This window comes from Tenrec ecaudatus, chromosome 6, assembly GCF_050624435.1.
Source record: "Tenrec ecaudatus isolate mTenEca1 chromosome 6, mTenEca1.hap1, whole genome shotgun sequence".
NCBI lineage: Eukaryota > Metazoa > Chordata > Mammalia > Afrosoricida > Tenrecidae > Tenrec > Tenrec ecaudatus.
Window position 1 is genome coordinate 135800931 of NC_134535.1, and position 25209 is coordinate 135826139.

General features: G+C 40.8%; 1 protein-coding gene across 1 annotated transcript in view; it reads right to left on the reverse strand.

The window, feature by feature from the left end:
- Nucleotides 1-25209, reverse strand: part of LOC142451267 (prostaglandin-E(2) 9-reductase-like) — a 57444-nt gene that overhangs the window by 18554 nt on the left and 13681 nt on the right. The window contains exons 2-7 of the mRNA XM_075553162.1: nucleotides 22627-22794; nucleotides 21320-21436; nucleotides 20621-20698; nucleotides 13895-14017; nucleotides 11003-11112; nucleotides 9922-10087 (exon numbers count right to left, since the gene is read on the reverse strand). Of these exons, the coding sequence (XP_075409277.1) occupies nucleotides 9922-10087; nucleotides 11003-11112; nucleotides 13895-14017; nucleotides 20621-20698; nucleotides 21320-21436; nucleotides 22627-22794 (762 nt within the window). The remainder of the gene's footprint in view (nucleotides 1-9921; nucleotides 10088-11002; nucleotides 11113-13894; nucleotides 14018-20620; nucleotides 20699-21319; nucleotides 21437-22626; nucleotides 22795-25209) is intronic.

Sequence of the window (25209 nt, forward strand, 5' to 3'; positions counted from 1 at the left end):
CTAAAATATACAGAACCCTGCAACCTTACAATAAGAAAAAATGAATATCCCACTGAGAAGGTGGGCAAAGACTTGATCAGAAGATTAACAAAGGAGGAAATCTGAATGGCCAATCAACATATGATAAAATGTTCCTGATCATTATCCATCCAGGAAATGCAAATCAAAGCAACCACGAGAAATGCCCCTAGTACTCCAAAGGATAGCCCAATTCAAAAATACAGAAAGCAACAAAAGTTGAGGGTGGGGGTGAGTGGTGAGATAGGAACTCACATTCACTGCTGCTGTGCTCCAATGTTCTTTGCTGTGCAGTTCACCATTGCAAAAAAAATTGGAAACAGCCTAAATTTCCATCAATAGAGGAATGGATAAAAAACTTATATACACACAATGGAGTACTACCCATCCCTGAAAACACAGTGGTGAAACGATGAGGCACCTCATCTCATGGAAAGAGTTGGAGGATATTATACTGAGCGACATTAGCCAAGCACAAAAAGACAAGTACAAAGAGTCCACTGAGGTAAGTTCAAACAACAGAATGGGCATAAAGGAAAATATACATAGCACACAGTTCTGGGGCTGAGGACCAGATCCTCTGGCAAGAGTCAGACTAAACACATGATGCATATGTCATCAAAGAAAAGAAAAGAAATTAAAGATGCAGCATCTGTGCGACCCCCTCCCCCCCACCACCACATGCCTTTATGACCCACAGAGGGGTGGGGTAAGAAAAAAGATGGCAATGGGGGAACAGGGCACAAAAGCACCCAAGAGGAGTGTATTGTTTGTGTCTCCACAGGCAAGGGAGAGAGAGTAGACCTCATTCCAGTGTGCTCAGCTTTTAGGACGATATTTCTGCTCCGAACAGCTCATTAACAGAGAGGACTGCAGGGCTGTCCCTAGTCCGAGACATGGTGTCCCCTCCCTAGAGGACAGTGCTAAAGAGGAACAGCACTGAAGATACAGTTTCGGGAGTGCAGCTGGACTGACCCGCCCACATGGGGGCAAACCAAGAGGGGAGTGCAGCAGACCAGCAATGGGAGTAAAGACATGAAGTCCCTGAGGTATCCAGAATGTAGACTTCTGGCTCAGGGGGCAGCGCTTGGCACCTAATCTGAACTGGTTGGGGGACATTTACAAGGGGGAAAACACTGAAAGTCTAAAGGTGTTGGGGGTTGGGGCACTAGACTACTCCAACCTTGACTGCAGGAAGAGCAATCGGGTCTATAAGTGCTGTTAGGTTAGCGCATCTAGGGTATGAATCCCTGAAAGAACAGGCGAATTGATTAAAGGATTATATCAGAGCCTGCTCACTATTTAACAGAGGGATACTTGCCTGTACTGGGTCAGGACAATAGTTAGACTTGGAACTATTTGTATGCCCCCCCCCCCCGCCTTTTATTTTTCTTTTGGTGTCTATCTATATAAGATAGGCAGGATAAGCAATCTTGAGGAAATTTACACAGCCTGACCAAGGTAAATTTTGCCAATGTACAATCTATCAGGGGGTTATGAGGGCGGGGGGGGGGGAGGGGAAATTGCTGATACCAAGGGCTCAATAGAAAGTAGATGTCTAGAAAAGAATGACGGCAACATATGTACAAACATGCCTGATTCAATTGAAGTATTGATTGTGATAAGAGTTGTATGATCCCCCAATAAAATGATTTTTTAATGAAATAAAAGTACATAATACTGAAAATCAAGGTTCAGTCAAGCTGACATGTATTGGGGGATTCAATTAAATTCATAACACTTATCCATGTGTATACATGCTTGTATATATGGTTGTGGTAGTCAAGATTGTGTGTCAACTTGGCTAGACTATCAGTCATAGTGAGATTTTATATAATGATAAGACCTGCTATAAGAAGCCAACCAGATGGAAGGGATTTTCCTCAGAGTGGAGGAAGGGTGACATGATCCTAATACATATGGACATTTCAGCACAGCTCTTTGTCTATTTTGGGGCAGTGATCTGGATGGATCCTGCATCTGGTTTTTGATCTTTTGATAAAAACAACAGGATGTTAATGAGTCTGGATATAATCAGTAGGATTAGGTTATATTTCTTTTGAGTTATAAAAGACATTAAACAGATCATGCAAAAAAAAGATATAAGTGTGTGTATGTATGTGTATATGTGTGTATATGTATATATGTATGTATGTATATGTATATATATATCATATTAAATGAAGGGGGAAGTGCAGAGTGGAGACCCAAGGCCCAAGTGTCGACCAATGGAGATCCCCTCATAGAGGGGTTTAGGAGAGGAGATGGGTTAATTAGGGTGTGAGGTAGTATCGATGAAGAACACAGCTTTCCCCCAGATCCTGGATGCTTCCTCCCCCCAACTACCATGATCCGAATTCTACCTTGCAGGGCTGGATAGGACAGAGGCTGTACACTGGTGCATATGAGGGTTGGAGGTACAGGGAATCCAGGGTGGATGATACCTTCAGGACCAAGGGTGTGAGGGACGATGCTGGGAGAGTGGAGGGTGAGTGGGTTGGAAAGGGGGAACTGATTACAAGGATCCACATGTGACCTCTTCCCTGGGAGAAGGACAGCAGAGAAGGGGGGAAGGGAGACTCCGGATAGGGCAAGATATGACAAAATAACGATGTATAAATTACCAAGGGCATATGAGGGAGGGGGGAATGGGGAGGGAGGGGGGAAAAAAAAGAGGACCTGATGCAAGGGGCTTAAGTGGAGAGCAAATGCCTTGAGAATGATTGGGGCAGGGAATGTATGGATGTGCTTTATACAATTGATGTATGTATATGTATGGATTGTGATAAGAGTTGTTTGAGTCCCTAATAAAATGTAAAAGAAGAAAAGAGAAAAAAATGATTAGGGCAAAGACTGTACAGATGTGCTTTATACAACTGATGTATGTATATGTATGAACTGTGAAAAGAATTGTATGAGCCCCAATAAATTAAAAAAATATTTATAACCCCCCCAAAAAAAGACATTAAACAGAAAGTAGTAATCAGAGGGACCTAATGCCACCAAGAAAGAAGAACCAGAGGCAGAACATGTCCATTGGACCCAAGGTCTACCTACATTGGGAACCTCTAAGACCCAGGGATGACTGATACCAAGACACATGGAAATCTACCAGCCTCTGCCTACAACTGTGTGAGTCATGTTCTTGAGATTAATCAATGATTCATATTCTCTCTTTCTCTCTCTCCACATATATAACATTCACTATACTGTGTTCTAGTGAACACAGACTAAGAAAATAACCACACACATATGTTTTGGTCATTGATGGTGTTGTTAAAAAATTATATTCATCATATTTTTTTTACTAAAAGCATCCTTTTGCTTATGTACTTCTTGGTGACATAATTAACCTTGATCAAGCTGTGTGCATTTCACACATGGAACTCTCTAAGGACTTGAGGTTCACAGATGTTAAATCAGATCTTCTCCCAACGGCAACACACAGAGAAAGCCTTCTGGAACCAGCACTATGAATTGGGACTTCTAGTTTCTTAAATGTTGAGAGACTGAATTTCTGTTTTTTTTAAAAAAAAACATTTTATTAGGGACTCATACAACTCTTATCACAATCCATACATACATCAATTGTGTAAAGCACACATGTACGTTCTTTGCCCTCATCAGTTCAAAGCATTGGCTCTCCACTTAAGAATTTCTGTTTGTTAAAGACACACACATACACACATACACATACACCATCCACATATGATATTCTTTATACATATAACCAAAGACCTCGTAAATTTGGTCTTCTGGAGTTGAATTCTAGGATCATAGACACATTGGACAAATGGGATAAGTGGTATAGTAGAATTCATATATAGTTCATAGTATTTTCCCCATATTCCAATGTGATGAGTAGTGTCTGGAGTTTTAAAAGCGAATAAACAGCTATCTAAGATATATCTATTGAACTCTATTTGTCTAGAACAAAATAAAATAATCAAAAGGAACAAAAGGAAGCCAAAGACTCAGAGGACAAAGTGTGCTGTGTACAAGATGAACAGGCTACATGAAACATGACCGATTCTACCCTGTGACCAAAGGAACGGGATAGTTCCCAGTCATCACTAGCAAACCTAACCAGGGCCCCAGTAGATGAGTCCTAATAGGATGGGAGAAAAATGTGGAAAAGAATTCAAGTTCTTAGATATTCTAGACTTACTGGATCAGTGGAAATGAGAGGACTTCCCTGAGATGGTCTCCCTTAGAGTCTTTACACCTCAAACTGAAATTATCCATTGTGGGCATTTTTTAGCTAAAATAGATTGGCTCATAAAGTAAAGCTTGTCACTTGTGGGTAGTAAGATTCCTTAAAAAACACTTCTAAAGCAAAGATCAGAAGGTAGCAGGGCAGGGAAACTAGAGTCCTGGAAATGGTACAACCAGAGTGAAATGAATGAGAGTGACGACACATTGTAGAAATGTCACCAGTCTCAGTGAATAACAGAAGAAAATGGAAACAGGTCCACAAATGCCAAAATAGGACGTTGAGTACACCCCATCTGTATTTAGAGACCATATCTGGAAAACATCCAACACATTGAACACTAGGAACCTGGTGAGCGGTGGGATGACATCACGAACATCATACATGAAGAAAGCAAAGTCATAGAAAAGACAGGAAAGAGAAAAAGGCCAGAGTGAATTGCTGTTGGTGCCACTGAGTCCACTCCAATGCATGGCGAGCCTGTGCACCACAGAAGCACTGCCTGATCCTGCGTCATCTCACAATTGTCATTATGTTTCAGCGCCCCGCCCCCTTTGATTTCAAGGCACATTTAGTATCACCAGTGTAATACACAATGCCCCAAATACAACGAGGGAACCTCCCTTCCCACCCCACATTACCACCACCAAAATGTGCTTTCAACAAGGGCCTGTTGAATGGAATGGGAAGTCAGTCAATTTCATGACTGGAAATCAAACAATGCTGGTATCTCATCACAGCCAATATCCTCACGCAATCTAGTTGTGAAATGAATGTTTATAATGCCTTGAATAGCTCAAACCTGAGTTTGACAAGCACACCTCCATGTTTGTACCATTCTTGGGAATATTGTCTATAGTTTCAGAGACCATTCAGAGAACACACTATTGATTAAAAGCACGGTTTAAGGTTTAACAGCGCCCAAACAAAATGGTTCGTGTAGGAACTATGTGTCCTGACATCTGTCAGTCGATTTGCTCATGACTACTGGTAATTGGTTCTTAGCAAATAAACCTTTTAAGGGAAAATGACCTTCTTCCAGTTTGACCAGAAGTCCAACAGCAAATTATGAAGTCCACAGTCTTATTTGAAAAATTAATGTACAGCGTCTCAATGTCTCTGTGCTCCAGGTGAAGAGAGATGCATATTCCATTTTTATCTTTTATTGGAATTTCACATGTTCACGTCATGATTTCAAATCTCTAGGTTTCATTCTTCCAAACTGTCTGTAGTGGCCACAGACTGAAGACTTCTCCCTTGACGTTTTTCAAACAGAAACATTTCTCTCATGTGCACAATTCCTAGAAGGGGAATTTTTCTGAGGCAGCCACTTCTTTGGAATAGTCCGATGCAAGGGGAGGGGAAGAGAGAAAAGCAGAAATACAAGGTTCATCTGGGAAGTTTTACATTAACCATTACAAGCTGGACAATTTAAGAATGTGGCTTTTTGGCTAAAAATCCGAGTCTTGGTGTGGAAATGAGTACTTGGCCCTCCCACCACAGCTTTCTCGCAGTGGGATTGCCAGGGAAGTCTTGACTGGGGAGAAAGATTTGTTTGCCTATCAGATGTGAACTCGGTTCATTTTGGTCTTGTTCCAGTTTGTCTTTAGTACGTCCCAGGTCACCTTTTAATTTTAGGAAAAACAAGTTGATTTTGGGGTCCACCATGGTTGCTCTCAGTTAGCTGCTGAACGTGCTTGAGGAACTGGATTTGAGCATCACACACTTGCATCTCTTGGTCCTTGATTGCTAGTCTCCTTACTAGAATGGTTTCCCGAGCGCCCCTTTAGGAGCCTATTGCTATATAGCTGCGGTGTCAGTCCATCTCACCAAGGGCCGTCCTCTTTTCACTGGTCTTCTACGTTATCAAACACGATGTCATTTTCCAGGGTTTGGTCTTTCTTGATAACATGTCCAAAATTTGCAAGACAAAATCTTGCTGCCCTGGCTTCTTAGGAGCATTCTGGTTGTACTTCTTCCAGGACAGATTTGTTTGTTCTTCTGGCCGTCCGTGGGCACTTTTGATATTCCTCAGCAACACCATAATCCAAATGTATTGCTTTTTTCTCCGTCTTCCATATTAATTGTCCAACTGTCTACGCATATTAGACCATTGAGAATACATGGCTTGGGTCAGGCACACCTGATTTGCCCAATGTAATATGGCACTTGGTTTCTTGAGTAGTGCTTCCATGAGCGTAGATTGTGGATCCAAGCGAGATCTACATAATAACTTCAGTCTTTTCTCCATTTATCACGATTGTCTAGTTGTGAGGTTTTTGTTTTACTTTATATTGACTTGTAATCCCGACCGAAGATTGTAGTCCTTGATCTTCATCAGCAAGTGCAGTTGTGTCATCTGTGTATCACAGGTTGTTCATATGGCTTTCTCCATTCCTGATGCCACCTTCTTCCCCATATAGTCCAGCTTCTCTGATGATTTGCTCAGCGTATAGATTGAGTAAGCATGGTGAATGGTTACAACTCTGATGCACCTTTGCTGATTTTTTAAGCCACACACGATACCCTTGTTTTGTTCAAACAATTTGCTTTTGGTTCATGTATGAGAACACATTGAAATGTTCTGGAATTTCCATGCTTCTCAATGCTATCCATAATGTAATGTGATCTATACAGTCAAATGCCTTTGCACTGTAAATAAACACAAGCAAAATTTCCCTGGTATTCGCTGCTTTTGGCCAAGATCTATTTGACATCAGCAATGATATCCCTTATTCCATATCCTCTTCTGAATCTGCCTTGAATTGCTGTTGAGATTTTGTTCCTGCTGCACTAAGGCATTAGTGGGAGAAAACAGAAATGAGAAACAACAACCAAAAAAACACTCCAGGAAACAAAAAATGAACTCGCTGCTATGGAGCCAGCTCCCACTCACAGCTACCCTGTAGGCCACAGGAGAACTGCTCCTGTGGGCTTCCGGGATGGTGACTCTGGAGTAGAAAGCCTTAACTTTCTCCCTCAGAGTAGCTGGTGGTTTCAAACTGCTGACCTCGCAATTAGTAGCCAACACTACCCTGCCAGAGCTCCTAGAGGGAAAAAGAAGGTTTATGGAACTAATGAAATGCCAATTGAAATGTTTTGCCAAGTTTATGAAACAGTGGAAGTACTCATTTGTCTATGCCAAGAAGTTTGAAGGCAGTAAACAGACCAGTTGACTGGAAGACATCCATATTTGGGCCCATTCCAAAGAAAAGTGATAAAAAATAATGCAGAAATCAGAGAAAATTAATTTCACATGCAAATACATTTTTCTAAGGATCATTTAACAATTGTTGCAGTAGTACATCAACTGGGAGCTGCCCGGAATTCAATGATATATCCAAGATTTAAATGTAAAACCCAAAACTATAAAGAACATCAAAGAAAACATGGGGATAAACTCAGGGCCCCTAATATATGACATAAACTATCAAACGGAAGTGAAAATGCATAAACAGAAGACAAACTAGACAATTGGAACTTCTGAAAAGTAAGCACATGTGCACATCAAAAGACTTCTCCAAGAGAGTAAAACAAAAACCAAAAATATTTGGCAATGACATATTGGACAAGTGATTCATCTCTACAAGAAGTAGAAAGCTTCGACATCTCGGCAACAAGTGAATAACTAATTTAATTTTAAAACCGGTAAAGGAAGACTATGTTTCTAATTAGACACTTTTGACCTAGTTTCTAACCAGCCTTTTGTGACCCAAGCCATGTGCTATAGACTACTGGGACTTGAGTTTCAGTCCTTTCGAACTGCTGACCTTGGAATTAGCAGCCCAACATCCCCACTACACTGCTAGAGCGCCTAGAGTGAGGGACAAGGTTTAAGGAATTAATGAGATGCCAATTGAAATGCTTCACCAAGTTTATGAACCATTGGAAGGACTCATTTATCTATGCTAAGAAATTTGGAAGCAGTAACTGATTCAACTCGTCATCAGATAGATTTGAAGTAGAGAAAACTCCAATAAGTGAACTGGACTTTACCTCAGACTCACCTGTAGCCTTGGACTAAGGCTGAAAGGCCCTAGTGTGGGAAGAAGGAGACGACTGATACCCTAAGGCTATGACATTGGCGGTTATTGGACTTTGGTCTGATCTCTTGCTTGGAGGGTGCCCATTGAATAGTGGCCAGGGCCTACCACCTATTTGCTATTTTGATGCTCTCCTTGTTTTTTTATGACATGTATTCCTCTGGTAGGCACGGTTCTGTCTCTGTGAATGATTGCTTTTGAAAGTTTTGCCCATCATCAATTCCCATTGTTTGTGTTAAGAATATCCAGGCACTTAAGTGCTCATTTCTGTACAAGTAAATAGCTCATATATTGTGGTCTAATAAGTATGAGTGTGTGTGTATATATATACATATATGCACACATCTGTATATTCAATTTCTCAACAGTGTTTTAAATTCTACATCATTGGATAAATCAATGATATTACCAATATAATTACCTTATGCCTCAGGGGGATGATTTATAATGTTCTCTATTATAAAATGATAATGATATCCCTAAAGTTAACCAAACACACACACACACACACACGCACACACACACACACGGATATATATATGCACATGGGCTTTTGGCTTATACTGAATTCTAGCCCTAACCTAAGAAGAATTTTTAAAAAGTCATTTTATTGGGGGGTTCATACAACTGAACAATTTGTTCTTATACATGACCCTGCTCAATATGTACCATGATGAAGAGATCACTGAATATATGGATGTTATAGCAAAGTTTGGTGAAGAAACCAGATGATGCCTGGCCATCAGAAAGAACAGTATTTAGGATCTTAAATGCCTGTCTTTAAACAAGCAGCCTTGTAACTGAGGCATTAGCTAAGTCCACATGGAAGAAGCCCACCAGCCTGTGTGATCCAAGGACTGTAAATATAAAATCTAAACCAGAAGGGGGGAATGGTGTCAGAGCTTAAATTCTGAACACCCAATTTGCAAAGGCTATGGATGACAGCGGAAGCCCAGCATATATTTGCAGGGTCCATCCATGGATTAAGTCTCAGGTGAGTCTCCTCTGATCATAGCCCAGGGATGTGACTAGCCTGCGATCAGACAGAAAGCCCTGTAAAGTCAATTATGTCAGGTGTCAACTCTACTCAAACTGACTGCTATCGAGTCGATGTCGACTCATGCCAACTCATAGTGACCCTATAGGACGGGGTAGAATTGCCTTGTGAGTTTCTGAGACTCTAACTGTTTATGGGTATAGAAAGCCCTATCTTTCTCCCATGGCAGATGTAGTTAGGTTAAAATGTAACACCTTATTATCCGATCTCCCTTTTGACCCATTTTCAGATAGTTTCAGTTTTTAATATTTTCTGTTTTCTTTTCCATCGAGGCTTTCTCTGTGTAGTTTTGTCATTATTGTTGGGTCTTTTTGTTTGTTTGCTACCAGTTTGTGTTTTATATCAAGAGACTGGAGCTCTCGTTAATTGGGAAACCTTATTCCACCCACCTAACAGCCCTGATAGAATTCTTTTTGTTCCCCCAAACTAGAAGTACAAAAGGAGAAAACCCTAGTGAATTCACATAAGGCATAGTGCATGGGGAATGTCAGGGAGATCCACAAGGCCCTCAGATGTCCTGAGCCTGACAAAGAAGAACACTTCTGAAGGTAATGACTTAGCCTTCCGATGGGCACAGCCCTGCTCATTACCTGTATGTTCTCTTTGATCTCCCTTTCAATGAAGCTCATGGCCAGGACCACGACCCCACGCTGGATCTGGTAGCGAAGGGCAATCAGGGCTGGGCTTCGATGATATTTTTTTGCCAGGGCACCAAGAACTGGATCATTCAAGAGAACAGGGGAGCTCTGGTCCACCCTAGAAGGCAATGAAGAAATGAACACCCGAGCTGAGTTTTCAATTGTCCAGGAGGTATCTACAACAGACGAAGGTGGTCCCTTCTATATCAGTGGTTTTCCATTTGTAACCCTGGACCAAGATCATCTTCATCACCTGGGAGCTTGTTAGAAATGCAAATTCTAGGCTGTCAACCAAATTATGGAATCAGAGAGGATGGAGGTCCGGGATTCTGTGTTTTGAGTAGCCCTGTGGGTGATCTTGAAGCTCTCTAAGTTTGAGAACAGTGCTTCCAGGCCCTTGGATTTCTTTGATTTCCCAGTGGTTGTTCTTCTGTGCCCATGTCCCCTAGGGAAGCGACATAGAACTGGGAACAGAAAGGGGCAGGCTGGGTTAATTTTTATTTTAAAATTTCTAAGGTATTGGTGAAATTTGGATAGGCCACAAATGAGAATTATTCATTCTCATCTTTAATTATTGTGTACAATATTCATACAGAAGTTTGCAAAAAGTATACAAAATGGTCATTTCTTCCTTTTTCTTATAGATGTGGGAGTTAACTTATTACTCTCCTGATTTTAGACATAGAAACTCATGTAGAATGTTAATGAAATTTTAAAATAAAAATTATCCAAAGCACTCCCTTTTCTCTTACCATTTCTATATTTAAGGAGTATCAATTATTTATAAATGTCTAAACCATGACTTGAGCTTATGTCTTTTGCCTCAGTGTTTGACTTAATGCGTTGATTTAAATGCAGCCAGACTTATGATTATAAGCATTGGGTTAGACAATGAGATTATAAAGAAATATTTATGTAGTCCCCCCCACATTTATTCTTCCATTTGAGAATTAATGCCATGAACTATGGTATGATATAAGTAAAATATTTCTTTAATAATGATACTTTAGGTAAACTCTGTTATCCTCATTACCACCGTTTGTCTCGCTGGGTTCCCAGGGCCCCATAGGCAACCAGAACAATCTCCTTAGACTTGCAGAAATCCAGCAGTTTGCTTTGGTTGAGGTAAGGGTGACATTCCACCTGCAGAATGGCAAGGCGGAAAGATGTCAGATTGTATGAGAAGGTGACATTACAATGCAAGGGGCAGGACAACAGTCTAAGAAGCTGAACAAACTGTTCAAGTTGAATTAGAAACACCAACATCACCTACGGGGACAGCAAGTACAAGAAGGATTTCAGGGGCAGGGGGTGGTGGGTACTGTGGTGGTGGTGGAGGAAAAGGGAGATGATGTCAAGGAGTCCAGGAAGAAAAGGAATGTTTGGAAACTGATTGTGGTAAAAATTGTAAAATTCTGCTGGATGTGCCTGAACTATGGGATGATATATGCACTAACTCTCAATTAATAATAAATTAGATAAATAAATAAAATGACAAAAAAGCACCAACATGAACAAATGATTAGAAGAACCTTTAATTTTTTTTATTGGTCCACTGAAAAAGTTAAAATAAAAAGATATTCTAGGGGAGAAATATGTCTGCTGAACAGTTCTTGGCTACAAAATACCATGAGCTGTCACTAGGAGAGAAAGGGAGTTCTGGATCTGGGGTGAGAATACAGCTCTATGTCTGCACATCAAATCGTGCCATAAAGCATGAGTATACATACAGGTGCACAAGCAAAGGATGAAGAATAAGGTTGGTGAGTAGATTTGGGTAGATTTGTCCATCAAAAGAATAATGGGTTAATGATTGAATGTTTAAGTTGTATGATGATAGAATTATATACCTATAAAATCAATTAAAAAAGAAAAATTACAAATAATTTCAAACACTTTGAATAAATAAAAGTGACAGAATCAATATGGATGAGAGATAGAGAAAGGGAAAGGGAGAGAGTGACTAAATTTATCCCTATTGAAGGTAATTATTGTAGCAACTGCTTTTCCTCAATATTAATGATCGAAGGGAAGGAGTTAAATATTTAATGTGTGGTAAGAAATACTTGTATTTTATCCTGAGTTAATAGTGATTATTTTTGTTGTACAAAAAGTCAGGTAAGGACAATATAATGAATGAGACCAAAAATATGAGACAAATGATTATTTATGAGCCCATAAAAATAAGTGACTTTGGTAAAAATCATCACATTAAACCATTAGGTGTAAATTTGTTGGATAACATGATTTTCTTTGATGCAAAGGATCCACCAGCATATAATTAGATAATTCAAAAAGAGAAAAACATATGATTACAAAGAGGAGTTGTGGCTATCCCTAGTTCACCCAAGGGTTGAAATTTCTTATCATGCACAGTGGAACAATCTGTCAATATGTGCTTCTTCCTGGGGTGTAATTTGCATGACACAGCAGTATTTTGAAATTTTCTTGCCCCAAATATTTAACCTGAATCTAAGGAAGTTTTCAGCTCTAACTTTAGTTTATAGATGCTGAGGCAAAATGACCAAGTTGGCAGTAACCTGATAAATCCAGAATATTTTATAATAACCTATTTGGCTATTGCAGACTACAAGAGAGCTGAATTATTGCTGAAGATTAAAGGAACTTGAGAAAAAACCCCAGAAAGTGATATGTGAGCCACAATGGGATCCTGGTTAAAACAAAAGAAGTAGAAAAGATTTTTTTTTTGGGGGGGGGAGTAGGGAAAAATTAATATGGACTAAATATTAGATAATATCATAAAATATAATGTTTTCTTGGATACAATAATGCGCATAACAGATTATCTTCACTCTTAGGAGATGATTGCTGAGGTTTGTTATGGATTGAATTGTATCTCCCCAACATATATGTTGAAATCCTAAAACCTGTACTTCTGATCCTATTTTGAAATAGGGTTATTTCCTTTTGTTTTGCTAATGAGGCTGTCTCTGTATAGGGTAGATCCTAAGCCAAATGTTTTGAAATATAAAAAGAACAGAATAAATACAGATACACAAAGATAGACATGGATGCGTCCACAAGACGAGGAACAGCAAGGATCCCAGGTAGCTACCAGAAATGGGAATAGACAAGGAATGACCTTACTCTAAAATCTGAATTTGAATGTCTAGCCTTCTGAACTATGAGAAAATGAATTTCTGTTATTTAAAGACAGCTACTTGTGATATTGTATCTTAGCAACACGAGATAACCAAGGTGGGCATGCAGATAGCAGAAGGCGGGTTTGCGAATGTCATGTCTATAACTCAACTTTGAAAGTGTTCAGCAAAACAGATATGTTTAAGCAACTAATTTAATAGTTGAAACCCAGGAGAACAGACTAAGATTTAGTCACTTGTCAGATCAGCCCCTTTTAACGCTAAATGTTCTGTAGAGTTTATTTTCTTCTCTCTTATCACAATTAACAGTAACTTCATCTTGGAGAGCTTTAATAACTTGGGGTTACTGTGAACTACAATTGCTATTGTTCTTATGGGTGTGCGCCCTGGGTCAAAACCAATTGCAAAACCCATTGCCACCGAGTCCTCTCCGACTCATGGAGACTCTCTAGGACAGAGTAAAAGTACCCCTTAGGGTCTCCAAGGCTGTCTGTGTTCCAGGTACAGGTCACAGCGAGTGGCTTTAAATCACTGACTTGTGATTAGCAGCCCAACACTAACCCACTGTTTGGTCAAGTACCTCTGGAAGTAGACATAACAAGACGAAGCATCCCCAAGCCATACAAACGCTTAACACTTGTCTGGTTCTATCAGTGCCCTGTAGACAGAGGTTCTGCTTTCTAGAATCCTCTGGTTCACAAAGTTAAATTGAGTTGGAAGGGAGGACAGCTGGCATAAGGAGAGGAAAAAAAGAGAGTGAAGAACAGAAAGCAGAAGGAGCCCTGCTGGGCTGACAGGCTCACCTGATTGCAAACAGGTTTGTACTTGAGCCCTGGTTTGTTCAGGATCATCTCCAGCTGCTTGTGGTTAAAGTTGGATACACCAATGGACTTGGCCAGTCCGTCATCCTTACACTTTTCCAGGACCTGAGGAGGAAGGGATTATGAGAAATAATCTGTCTGATTTGTTCCTTGAATAAGAATAAGTGAGAGAGAGGGGTATTAAAAGGATTAACTGCCAAGAAATGACCATGAAACAGACTGACATTGATTGTCATGAAGAGCAAAAGTAATGTAGAAAAACATGAAAAAAAGAGAGTGATAACAAGAATAGATTTAGTATTTCATGTTTAAGAAAATAAGAGACAGTTTGGCCACTAAGGGAAAGAGTGACCTCTACTCACAGCCCTCAGTTGTTCCAAGGAGCCTTCCTCTTCCTGTCAAGGCCACAAAACACCCAAGGCCAACATCCTGAATTGTGACTCTGAAGATGCTTATTTCTTTGACTTGTTAGCAGACTAGGACATAGTTGATTACTTTTGCCTTGTGGTATTTCTCCAGAGTCTCCTTTTACTTTCCAAGCTGCTTCCCTTATGGGAGCTTCACCCTCTCCTTGACCTCTTAATACTGAAAGGTTCCTTGAGTCAGTCCTCAGACCTCTTCACTTTTCTATCCATCTCACTCCACAGTGATCTATTCATATGCATGATTTTAAACATCAGCTATATTCCTAACTCTCCCAGTGATATGTATCTCCTAGGTGTACCCAACTTCACTGTCATAATGCTAATTTCAATGTATAGAAACTCCTTAGGACAGGGTACAAATGTCCTGGTGGGTTTCTGAGGCTATACATTTTTTTAAGTTTCTTTTTTTAAATCATTTTATTGGGGGCTCATACAACTCTTTTCATAATTCATACATCCATCCATCCATTGTATGTCAAGCGCATTTGTACATTTATTGCTCTCATCATTCTCAAAACATTTGCTTTCTACTTGAGCCCTTGGTATCAGCTCCTCATTTTCCCCCTCCCTCCAAATTCCCCTCTCCCTCATGCACCCTTGATAATTTATAAATTATTATTTTGTCATATCTTACACTGTCTGATGTCTCCCTTTACCCGCTTTTCTGTTGTTCATCCCCCAGGGAGGAGGTTAATTGCAGATCCTTATAATCAGCTCCCCCTTTCTACCCCACCTTTCCTCCATCCTTCCGGAATAAACTTTTATGGGAGCAGAAAGCTTTATCTTCCTCCTCAGGAGTGGCTGGTGGTTTTGAACTGCTCCTTATACCTACCCTTAAATCTAAATATTCAGACTCCCACATACAAGAACTTCTCATCATCTTATTTAGGTCTAAGATTAGGCATCTCAAACCGGACATGTCCACAATTTAGCTCCTGGTCTCCCTCACAACCTGTTTGTCCTGCAGTCTTTGTCTTGGTGAGACTCACCAACCACAGTACTTTGCTCAAACTAAGTACCTCTGGGCAAGTTGGTGCTGCTATTTGCTTTATATCCTACATCCGAATACATGAAAACATTGTCATCCTGAATTTGAGAACTAATCTAGAATTAACTACTTATCACCTCCACATCTTCTATCCCACAATACCATCACCTCTAAATTTGGTAGTTTCATGAAACTCTATCTGATTGATCCCTCTGGTTCTACTCTTAGGCTCTCCAGTCAATTATCCACATAGCATTTGAACCATATTTCAATTGTTAAATAATTGATTGTGGCTAGTGATTACCTATTGGACAATGTGGACATGCTCCATCATCACAGAAATGCACAATGTGCCTGTCACCTCTCTGCCCAGATACGTTTCCCTTAGAGACCCTTCTCTGCAGATTCGACTCAAACAGTTAGATATCAGGAAAGCCTTGCCTCAGAAATTGGTATTATACAAATAGCCTCTCTCACATTCACTTCCACCATTGCATTCCCTACCCCTTTGCCATTTGTTGTTGGAAGGCGCCCTCAAGTCAGTCTCGACCCAGAGCAGCCTTATGCACAGCAGAAGGAAACACTGCCAGGTCCTGCACCGCCCTCGCCATTGTTCCTATGCTTGAGCCAATTGTGGCCACCACGTGTCAGTCCACACCCCTGAGGGGCTTCTTATATTTTCATTGCCTCTCTTCCTTACCAAATCTGGTGTTCTTCTTCAGGGACTGGTCTCTCCCGACAACATGTCCAGACTATGTAAGACAAAATCTTGTCATCCCTGCTCCTAAGGATCACTCTGGTCATACTTCTTCCAAGACAGATTTGCTTGTCCTTTTAGCAGTCCATGGTATTTTCAATATTCTTCTCCAGCACCACAATTCAGATGTATCAATTCTTCCTCGGTCGTCTTTATTCAGTGTCCAACTTTCACATGCATATGGGGCCATGGCGAATACCATAGCATGGGTCAGGCAGAGCTTAGTCGTCAAAGTAGCATCTTTGTTTTTCAATATTCTAAAGAAATATTGTGCGGAAGCTTTACCTAATGCAACACATCTTTTGATCTCTTGAATGCTACTTCCAAGAGCATCGATTGTGGATCCAAGCAAGAGGAAATCCCAGACAACTTCAATGTCTTCTCCATTGATCATGATGTCACCTGTTGGTCCAGTTGTGAAGATGTTGATCCTCTTTACGCTGAGTTGTGATCTATGCTGAAGGTTGCATTCTTTGATGTTCATTAATAAATGTGTCATCTGCATATCACAGGCTGTTAATGAGCCTTCCTCTAATCCTGCTGACACATTCTTCTTCATATCACCCAGCTTCTCTGACTATTTGCTCAGCATACAGATTGAATAAGTATAGTGAGAGGACGCTACCCTGATGAAAAGCTGTCCTGATTATAAGCCACGGAGTAGTCCCTCGTCCCATTCGCATCTCTGCCTCTTGATCCCTGTAAAAATTCTGCACGAGCACAGTGAAGTGTTCTGGAACTGCCGTTCTCCTCAAGAGTATCCATCGTTTTTCTTTTATGGTCCTCATAGTCCAATGCCTTGACATTGTCAGTAAAGCTCAAGTGGACGCATTTCTGTTATTCTCTGCTTCAAATTCAGATAAATTGGACACCAGCAATGATATCCTTTCTTCTGTCCTCTTCTGAATCCAGCTGGAACCTCCGGCAGCTCCTGGCCAATGTCCTGCTTCAACTGTTGTGGGGTTGGTTTCGGCAAAATTTACTTGCATGCCAAATTAACGATATGGTTCTGTTATATGAGCATTCTGTTGTGTCACCATTTTTTGGAATGGGCACAAATATGGATTTCTTCCTGTTAGTTGGCCAAGTAACTGTCTGCCAAATTTCCTGCCAGTGACAAGTGAGTGCTTCCAGTTGGAGCCTCCTTTTTGGCTAATGCTTTTAGTGCTTTTTGAACTTCTTCCTTCAGCACCATTGGTTCTTGCTTATATGCTACCTTCTGAAACGGTGGAATGCAGACTAGTTCTTTTTGGTACAGTGACTGTGGATTCTTTCCATCTTCTTTTGATGCCCACTGCGTCATTCAACATTTTGCCCAGAGAATCTTTCAAGATTGCAACTGGAGGCTTGCATTTTTTCTTGAGTTCTTTCGGTTTAAGATATGCCAAGCACGTTCTTCCCTTTTTGTTTTTCTGCTTCTAGGTCATTGCACATTTCATTATAATATTTGACTTTGTCTTCTTGAGCTGCCCTTTCAAATTTTCTGTTCAGCTCTTTAACTTCCTCCTTTCTTCCAGTTGCATTTACTATTCTACAGAGTCTAAAAGCAAATTTCAGAGTCCATTCTGATATCCACTTTGACATTTTCTTACTTTCCTGTTTTTAAAATACTTTTTGCTTTCTTCATAAATGATGGCCTTTATGTCCTCACACAACTCATCAGGTCTTCTGTCACTAGTGTTCAATGGGTCAAATCTGTTCTTGAGATGTGCTTGACATGCAGGTGGGATGCACTCAAGGTCATATTTGGGTCTCTTGGATTTGTTTTAATTTTCTTCAATGAGAGTAGAAAACTTCATCTTTCTCCCTCAGAGAGTCTGGTGGTTTTGAACTGCAGACTTTTTTGGATATTAGCCCAACTCATAACCAGTATGCCACCAGGCCTCCTACATATAATGTTCATATAATATAGCAAAAGTGTAAGAATGTCTTCAGCTGGACTCTAGAAAGCAGTAGGTGGTGAAATGGTCAACATACAGTAGCACATTTTATAGCATACCGAATTATAGATCTGGCTGGTAGCCAGAGAAATGAGGAAACCTAAGGGGGTGTGTGTGTGTTTCTCTGATTTCCTGCTATTACAGATGAAGAAATTTATTTCCGAGACACAGAGCAAAGGGCACTAGAGGAAGAGAAAGGTAGTGGCAGTCACTGAACTAAAAGGCCATATTCTCATTGGGTTCAAATACTAGTGGAATTGTGTTCCACAGATGATTTTGCAACCTAGATTACAGTTATAGATATCCCAGATATGATACTTACTAAACAAAAGAGAATTTTCAGAAAATTTTATTTCAGGCCCCCCAAACTGTGAAAAAGTCCTTTAAAGTTGCATAATACTTTTCTGTCAATTCCAGGGGCAGCTTAGGCTAGAGTTAGTATTGCACTTGATGTTCCAAATATCTGTACGGTTTCTGAAATCCGGAACGAGCCGTGTGCTCACCAGTCTTGGGAATACGTGCTACCTAAAGGTGACTGCGCCAATTTAACTAAATGTGTGCCATTCAATTTCCTGTCGTCTTCAAGACCATGTAAAAAATGTCATCACAATTTGAAGAGTACCTTTACTGGCTTACACTGTCAATAACCTTGAGATTGTGCGAACTTCTTTTGAGGGGTGTGATCACATTTGAGGCTACCATACAAATGCCACTGAAGGAGTAAGTAGAATTATAGAGCTCCAAGAGATTATTTTTACAGTCCTTGGTTAAGGATAGGAGCCCTAGAGGCATAGTGTGTTATATGTTGGGTTGCCAACCACAAGGTCAGCAGTTCATGCCCATCAGCCTATCAAAAGGATAAATATGAGGATTTTTTTGCTCCCCTAAAGATTGAAAGCTTATGGAATGACACTGCATCAGACGATTGGAAAACACTCCTAAAGGTCAACAGCAGACCTGGAACGATTTATAGTCTTCTCTCTCTTTTTTTGTCATGGTTTTTTGTAGTTGTTGTTTTGCTCTGTTGTACTTTTGTGCTTATTATTGTCTCTGCATGTCCATCTACATAAGATAGGTGGAATAAAAAACCTGGATGAGAAAACAATGGTACTGATGGTTCTGGGCGTACACAGGGGAGGGGGGGGCAGACGAAAGGAAGTGGGTGTTAACAAACCCAGGGACAAGGGAACAACAACAAGGGTGTAGGATACCTGGTAGGGCTTGATCAAGGGCAATGTAACTGAGAGGAATTACTGAAACTTGAATGAAGGTTGAACATGATAGTGGGACAAGAAGAAAGTAAAAGGAAATAGAGGAAAGAACTAGGAGGCAAAGGCATTTATAGAGGTGTAAATACAGGCATGTGCATATGTAAATATATTTATATATAATGATAGGGAAATAGATCTCTGTACATATATTTATATGTTAAGTATTAGGGTAGCAGAGGGACATTGGGCCTCTATTCAAGTACTCCCTCAATGCAAGAACTCTTTGTTCTAATAGCCTGGCATTCTGTGATGCTCAGCTTCCTGACACCATCGCTGAAGACAAAATGGGTACATGAGCAAATGTGGTGAAGAAAGCTGATGGTGCCTGGCTATCAAAAGTTATAACATCTGGGGGTCTTAAAGACTTGAAGATAAACAAGTGGCCATCTAGCTGAGAAGCAACAAAGTCCACATGGAAGAAGCACGCCAGCCTGTGTGATCATGTATGATGAGATCCGGTATCAGGCATCAAGACGCAGAATGAGGGGGAGTGGGGAGTGGAGACCCAAAGCCCATCTGTAGACAATTGGACATTCCCTTAGCGAAGGGTCACAGGAAGAGATGAGCCAGTCAGGGTACAGTATGGCACTGATGAAACATACAACTTTCCTCTAGTTCTTTAATGCTTCCTCCCCTCCACTATCATGACCCCAATTCTACCTTACAAATGAGGCTAGACCAGAGCATGTACACAGGTACAGATAAGCGTGCAAAACACAGGGAACCCAGGACAGCTAAACCCCTCAGGACCAATAATGAGAGTAGCGATACCAGGAGGGTAAGGTGAAGGTAGTGGGAGAAAGGGAGAACCGATCACAATGATCCACATATAACCCCCTCCCAGGTGGACAGACAACCGAAAAGTGGGGGAAGGAAGACATTAGTCAGTGTAAGACATGGAAAAATAGTAACAATTTGTAGATTATCAAAGGTTCACAATGGAGGGAGGTGGGGAGAGGGAGGGAAAAAATGAGTGGCTGATACCAAGGCTCAAGTAGAAAGAAAATGTTTTGAAATTGGTAATGGCAACAGATGTACAAATGTGCTTTGACACATGGATGTATATATGGATTGTGATAAGAGCTGTATGAGCCCCCAATAAAATGGTTTAAAAAAGATTTAAAGCTTTGGAAAGCCATAAAGCCAGGTTTACTTTGTGCAATAGGGTTGCTATGAGTCAGAATTGGCTGAAGGCACTGAGATTGTTTGGATTGTAACGATGATAAACGTGAGGTCAAGGGCTATCTGTTGACTTTCTCACAGATGAAAGACATGAATTAGCTTCCTTCTCTACTGGCTTCTTCATCTTTACTGTCCAAGCACTCACCTCCCAGGTGGCACAGATATCCACTGTGTCAAACGTTACTTTTCCGTGATCATCTTCTGGTATCATCTCCTCTCCAGGCTGGAATGGAAGCAGTCAATAGAGCAATGGCGCCATCCTACTCCTGTGCCCACACTCAGCCGTGCCGCCAGGAGCACCCAGGGCTAGGACACCCCACCTTCATCCCTAAGGAAGGTGGAGCCAACCTCCAGAAGCTCATATTTGCAAAGTGTTTCCTGTATCGAGTTGTAAGGAATATATATTTAATAAACAGGTTTCCTACAACTCTATCTATTTAGTATACATTTGAATAATTGCGGGACTCATATTTTGGTTATGTTATCTTTATCTGTCCGCTAGCTGTTGCTTTAAATTTTGTTGTTGTTGTTGTCGAATGCTTTTCTTTCACTGGGAAGACAATAAGTCCCATACTGTTAATTTCTAGCTATAATGGATTGCAAAGTAAACCCAGACTGATCTATAACTGCATAATAAGAGTTCACAATCCCTCTGAACACAGGCTGGCCCAAGGCTAGGGACTCGAACCAAACAAGGTCAATCTAGAATCACTAATTATTATTTTGGAATCATCCCCAGAAAAATAGGCCATGTGTTCTGTCAAGAAAACTTAAACCAGGTGTGCAGGACGATGTTCGTACTGACAGCAAAAGTGAACTAGGTCTAATGGTGAAAACTGCTGACCTTCAGAGCTGCTGGGTAATGAATGAGGTAGAGGTCCACGTAGTCCAGCTGCAGTGTTTTCAGTGACTTTTCCAAGGCTGGCCGAACCAACTCAGGTCTAAGAAATGTAACCCAGAGCTGCAAAGATGGAAAATGAAAGTTGTGTTTGAGTCACATTTAGGCAATTTAATGGACAGACATAGAAACCGATGGCATAGGGATTGTGATTGATGCAGCAAATTCAAAGGTGAACTTAAGTTTACCATCATTGTTGGTGTGAAGGTAAACTTGGGTCATTAATGAAGACAGAATGAGTATAAACCTGGAGTGTAATCAGTAGGAATAGAACTCATTTTTATGTCTTATTCAGAATCTTAGTCCTGTATTGAATACTTAGAAATATGTGGGCTTCATTCTGAAACGGTCATGATAACTACATCAGACAGAATAAGATAAATTAATGGTATGGGTCTACTTCCATGTATTGAAGATAGCAGTTGGACACTGAAAAATAACTGCTGGGAGAGTCCCATTATAGGTAAAAGGCACAGAGATGAACTTCATCCATTTTTTCCTCAACTCTTGGAAAGCTATCAGCTTGTTTTCTCTACTATTTATATTTTTCAACTAGCTGAACATTAGATGACCACCGTGATAAACACTCCCTTTCTTCTTGCATTTTCCTTGTATCCAATATACTTATAAAGTGCTATTTTTATGATATTTGTGAACAATAGAAGGACATTTCTCAAGAGGTAAAATTGTTATCAAGTAAAAATTATGCCCAATATATGAATGGGATTTATTAGACTACACAAGGCAACATCACAAACATTGTCTAAAATCCTATGAAGAATTAGTATCCTTTTCATGTAGATAACTGACGGAAATAATGTTTTGAATGTGTTATATGTGCTGGGCACAAGTTAAGAACTTTAACTGTATTTTGCATAACATTCAAATACATCTATTTTGTTGTGCTCTACATTGACAGAAATGAGACTTGAGATTCTGAACATTAAGAAATTTTACCACGCCACAGTGTTAAATATAATCTGACCATAGATATGTATGATTTTAGCATCCTTGCAGAATGATATTGCTTTAGCTGAGGCTCAGAAAATACAATATTTTCAAGTGACAGAATTTGTGCAGAGTAGCAATTGAAAATCCCTTACCTCCTCTTTTTAGTGTTAGTATGGAAATATGTGTAAATATAAATCAGACAAATAGACATAGTTCATCAAATCACTCTGAGTTGTATAAATAATTACCATACATCATCACTTCCTAAATACACACACATATACAAAGCACACACACAGCACCTTGGACGTGTAGAATATGTCTTCTCTCTTCACAGTGCCATCAGCAATCTTGCTCCGTATGGCTCGTCCAACTTCCTCTTCACAGTTGTACACATAAGCTGAATCAATATGACGAAACCCAACATCAATTCCTATTTTGGTTGCCTCCTCAGCTTTTATCCTAGGCACCTAAGGAAAAACCACAGAGTGTTCAAGAACTTATTTACTGAGAGGTAATTGGTGCCACAAGCATTGCCCTTCACCAGCATAAACCATTTCTTCATATCTTGTGTTAGTTATGCATGTAAATTATCCACCTACAGTCTTTTCCTGAGAATTTTCCAGTTTGGGTGATAAAAGTTGCATAAATCAGGATTCTCTTAATTCTGGGTGTTTTAAAAAGGTTTTGGAAATATTCAAGGCTGTTATCAAGTTCAGGTTTGGCTAAGCGACATACTGTTCTCCTTGCTTGGTACCTGTGCACAAAGAGAATGCTTGCAGTTTCTCTCTGTACCGAGCTCTGTTGGCTGTTGGTTTTGTATATATTTAATTCCTTATTTTGAGGGATTTCTCTCCATCCTTTCATTGGGGCCTGCTGGGGTGTGGGGTGGGGTCTACTGACAAAGTTTTAACTGTTCAAGGAAGGTTTCTATCTTTGGTTTTCTATACTCATCTCTTCCAAACCTTGTTTTGTGACCACTTTCCTCCCATCCCTCAATTTTAGATAAGGGGAGTTCTCCGGTGGCTTATTTCCTATGTAGTTCCCACAAAGGTATTTTGGGTCCGACTGTCACCCAGCACACTAGATTCTCACAGTTAGGCTCTGATACTGATCCCTCCTTTAATTCAGATGATATGGATTCCAATCCTTCTGTGACTGATGATGGTGTGCTTCTTCCACGTGGACTTAGTTGACAACTCATTTAGATGGCTGCTTGTTTGGACACAAGCCTTTAAGGTTTCAGGCACTATTTTGTCTGATAGCCAAGCACCATCTAAATTCTTCACCACACTTTGCTATAGCACCCTTATGTTCTGTTTTCCCTTCCCGAAGGCGAGTATGAAGCAGGGCCATGATGTAAGAACTATTTGTTCTTAATTTGGAGCTAGGATATATTGTGAGCCTAAAACCCATGTCTAGATCTATGTTTTTTCTTTGAATTTTGTATTACTTGGGAGTTCATACATTTGTCATATCATTCCTCAGTTCAATCACATCAAGCAGAATTGTACGACTGTTCACAAAACCAGTCTCCAAACATAATTTTCTTTTTTGGACTCGTTGACTTTATGGACCTTTTATCTCCCCCTCCCCTGTAACACCCCCTGGACCCTTGTTCTATTTGCTGCCCCTGTAGGCTCATTGTGCTAGTCTGGGTACATTAGAGAAACAAATCCAGAAACTCATGTAGAAGAGAGAATTTTATATAAAGGTTAAATGTGCATCAAGAAAACATCCCAACCCAGTGCTGCCCAAGTCCACAAGTCCAACATCAACCCATTAACCCATATGTCCAACACCAATCCACAAAGTCCTCCTCTATCTCACAAAGCAGACGCAATGATGCTGACTGCAGGAGGAAAGCCGAGTCAGTGAACGTGTAAGCATCTCAGCGCTGGCAGGGGTCTCCACACGGCTGCTCCAGCATCCATGGCTGTATCAGGGTAGGTCCATGTGGCTTCTCCACAGGGACGCCCTGAAGGAAGTGAGCCCTGCCAGCTAAAGAAGGGAACTGGTCAAGGCAGCTACACTCTGGACCGGCCATCAGAAACAAGAGACCCGAGAACTCCGAGAACTCAAAAGGCGAGGCTCATCGAGCCATTTATCCCTCCGCCCTTCAATTAACCCCACATGGCCAGGTTGGCACAATAAACAAACTACCTCAGTCATCAAACCTGGGTTTCATTAATGAAAACCAATAGCACAACTTCAAGAAGGTGACTGTCACTTGCATAGCACCTCTGAGATACATCCTAATATAAACAAGCACAAACAGAATGTCCGTCACAGGATTGCTGGAATAATACACATGTTAATATAGCATATAGGGTGCTGATGTGCCAAGTCCTTGTTTGTCCTCCAACCAGCAGGGCACCACTCTTAGTACAGCTGTCATCTGCTTACTCAACACCATGCATTTTCCCACTTAAATCCTCAGGTTACAAGTGGTAGAGTCAAGCTCACCCAGTGGGGTGGTTCTTCACGGTGCAGCCTCTGAGGCATGCACTGCACTCCAAAGATCCAGGATTCAGTGTCAGGGTGTTCCATGACACCCAGCCTGTGTCCCCGGGATACTCCCAGATGCCCTAGTTCAATGTTGCCCACCCACTGCATGCCACCTAAGACACTCCCCACCTAGTGACCCTCAAAGCATCCTTAGTAACTCTTCCCTCACCTGGACATCGGTCCTTCCTCTCCTCCCCACATCAGACATGCACCTGAGTGTGACCATACTCTTCTCCTGTGCTGCCCCTCCCATCAGTTAAACACATTTCTCTGACAGGGCCACCTCCCTTTCTGGGGGACCTCACCACAGATTCACATGGCAGCCACTCAGCAGACCGCATCCCCCTCCCACACACACCTTTTGATCTCAGCTAACT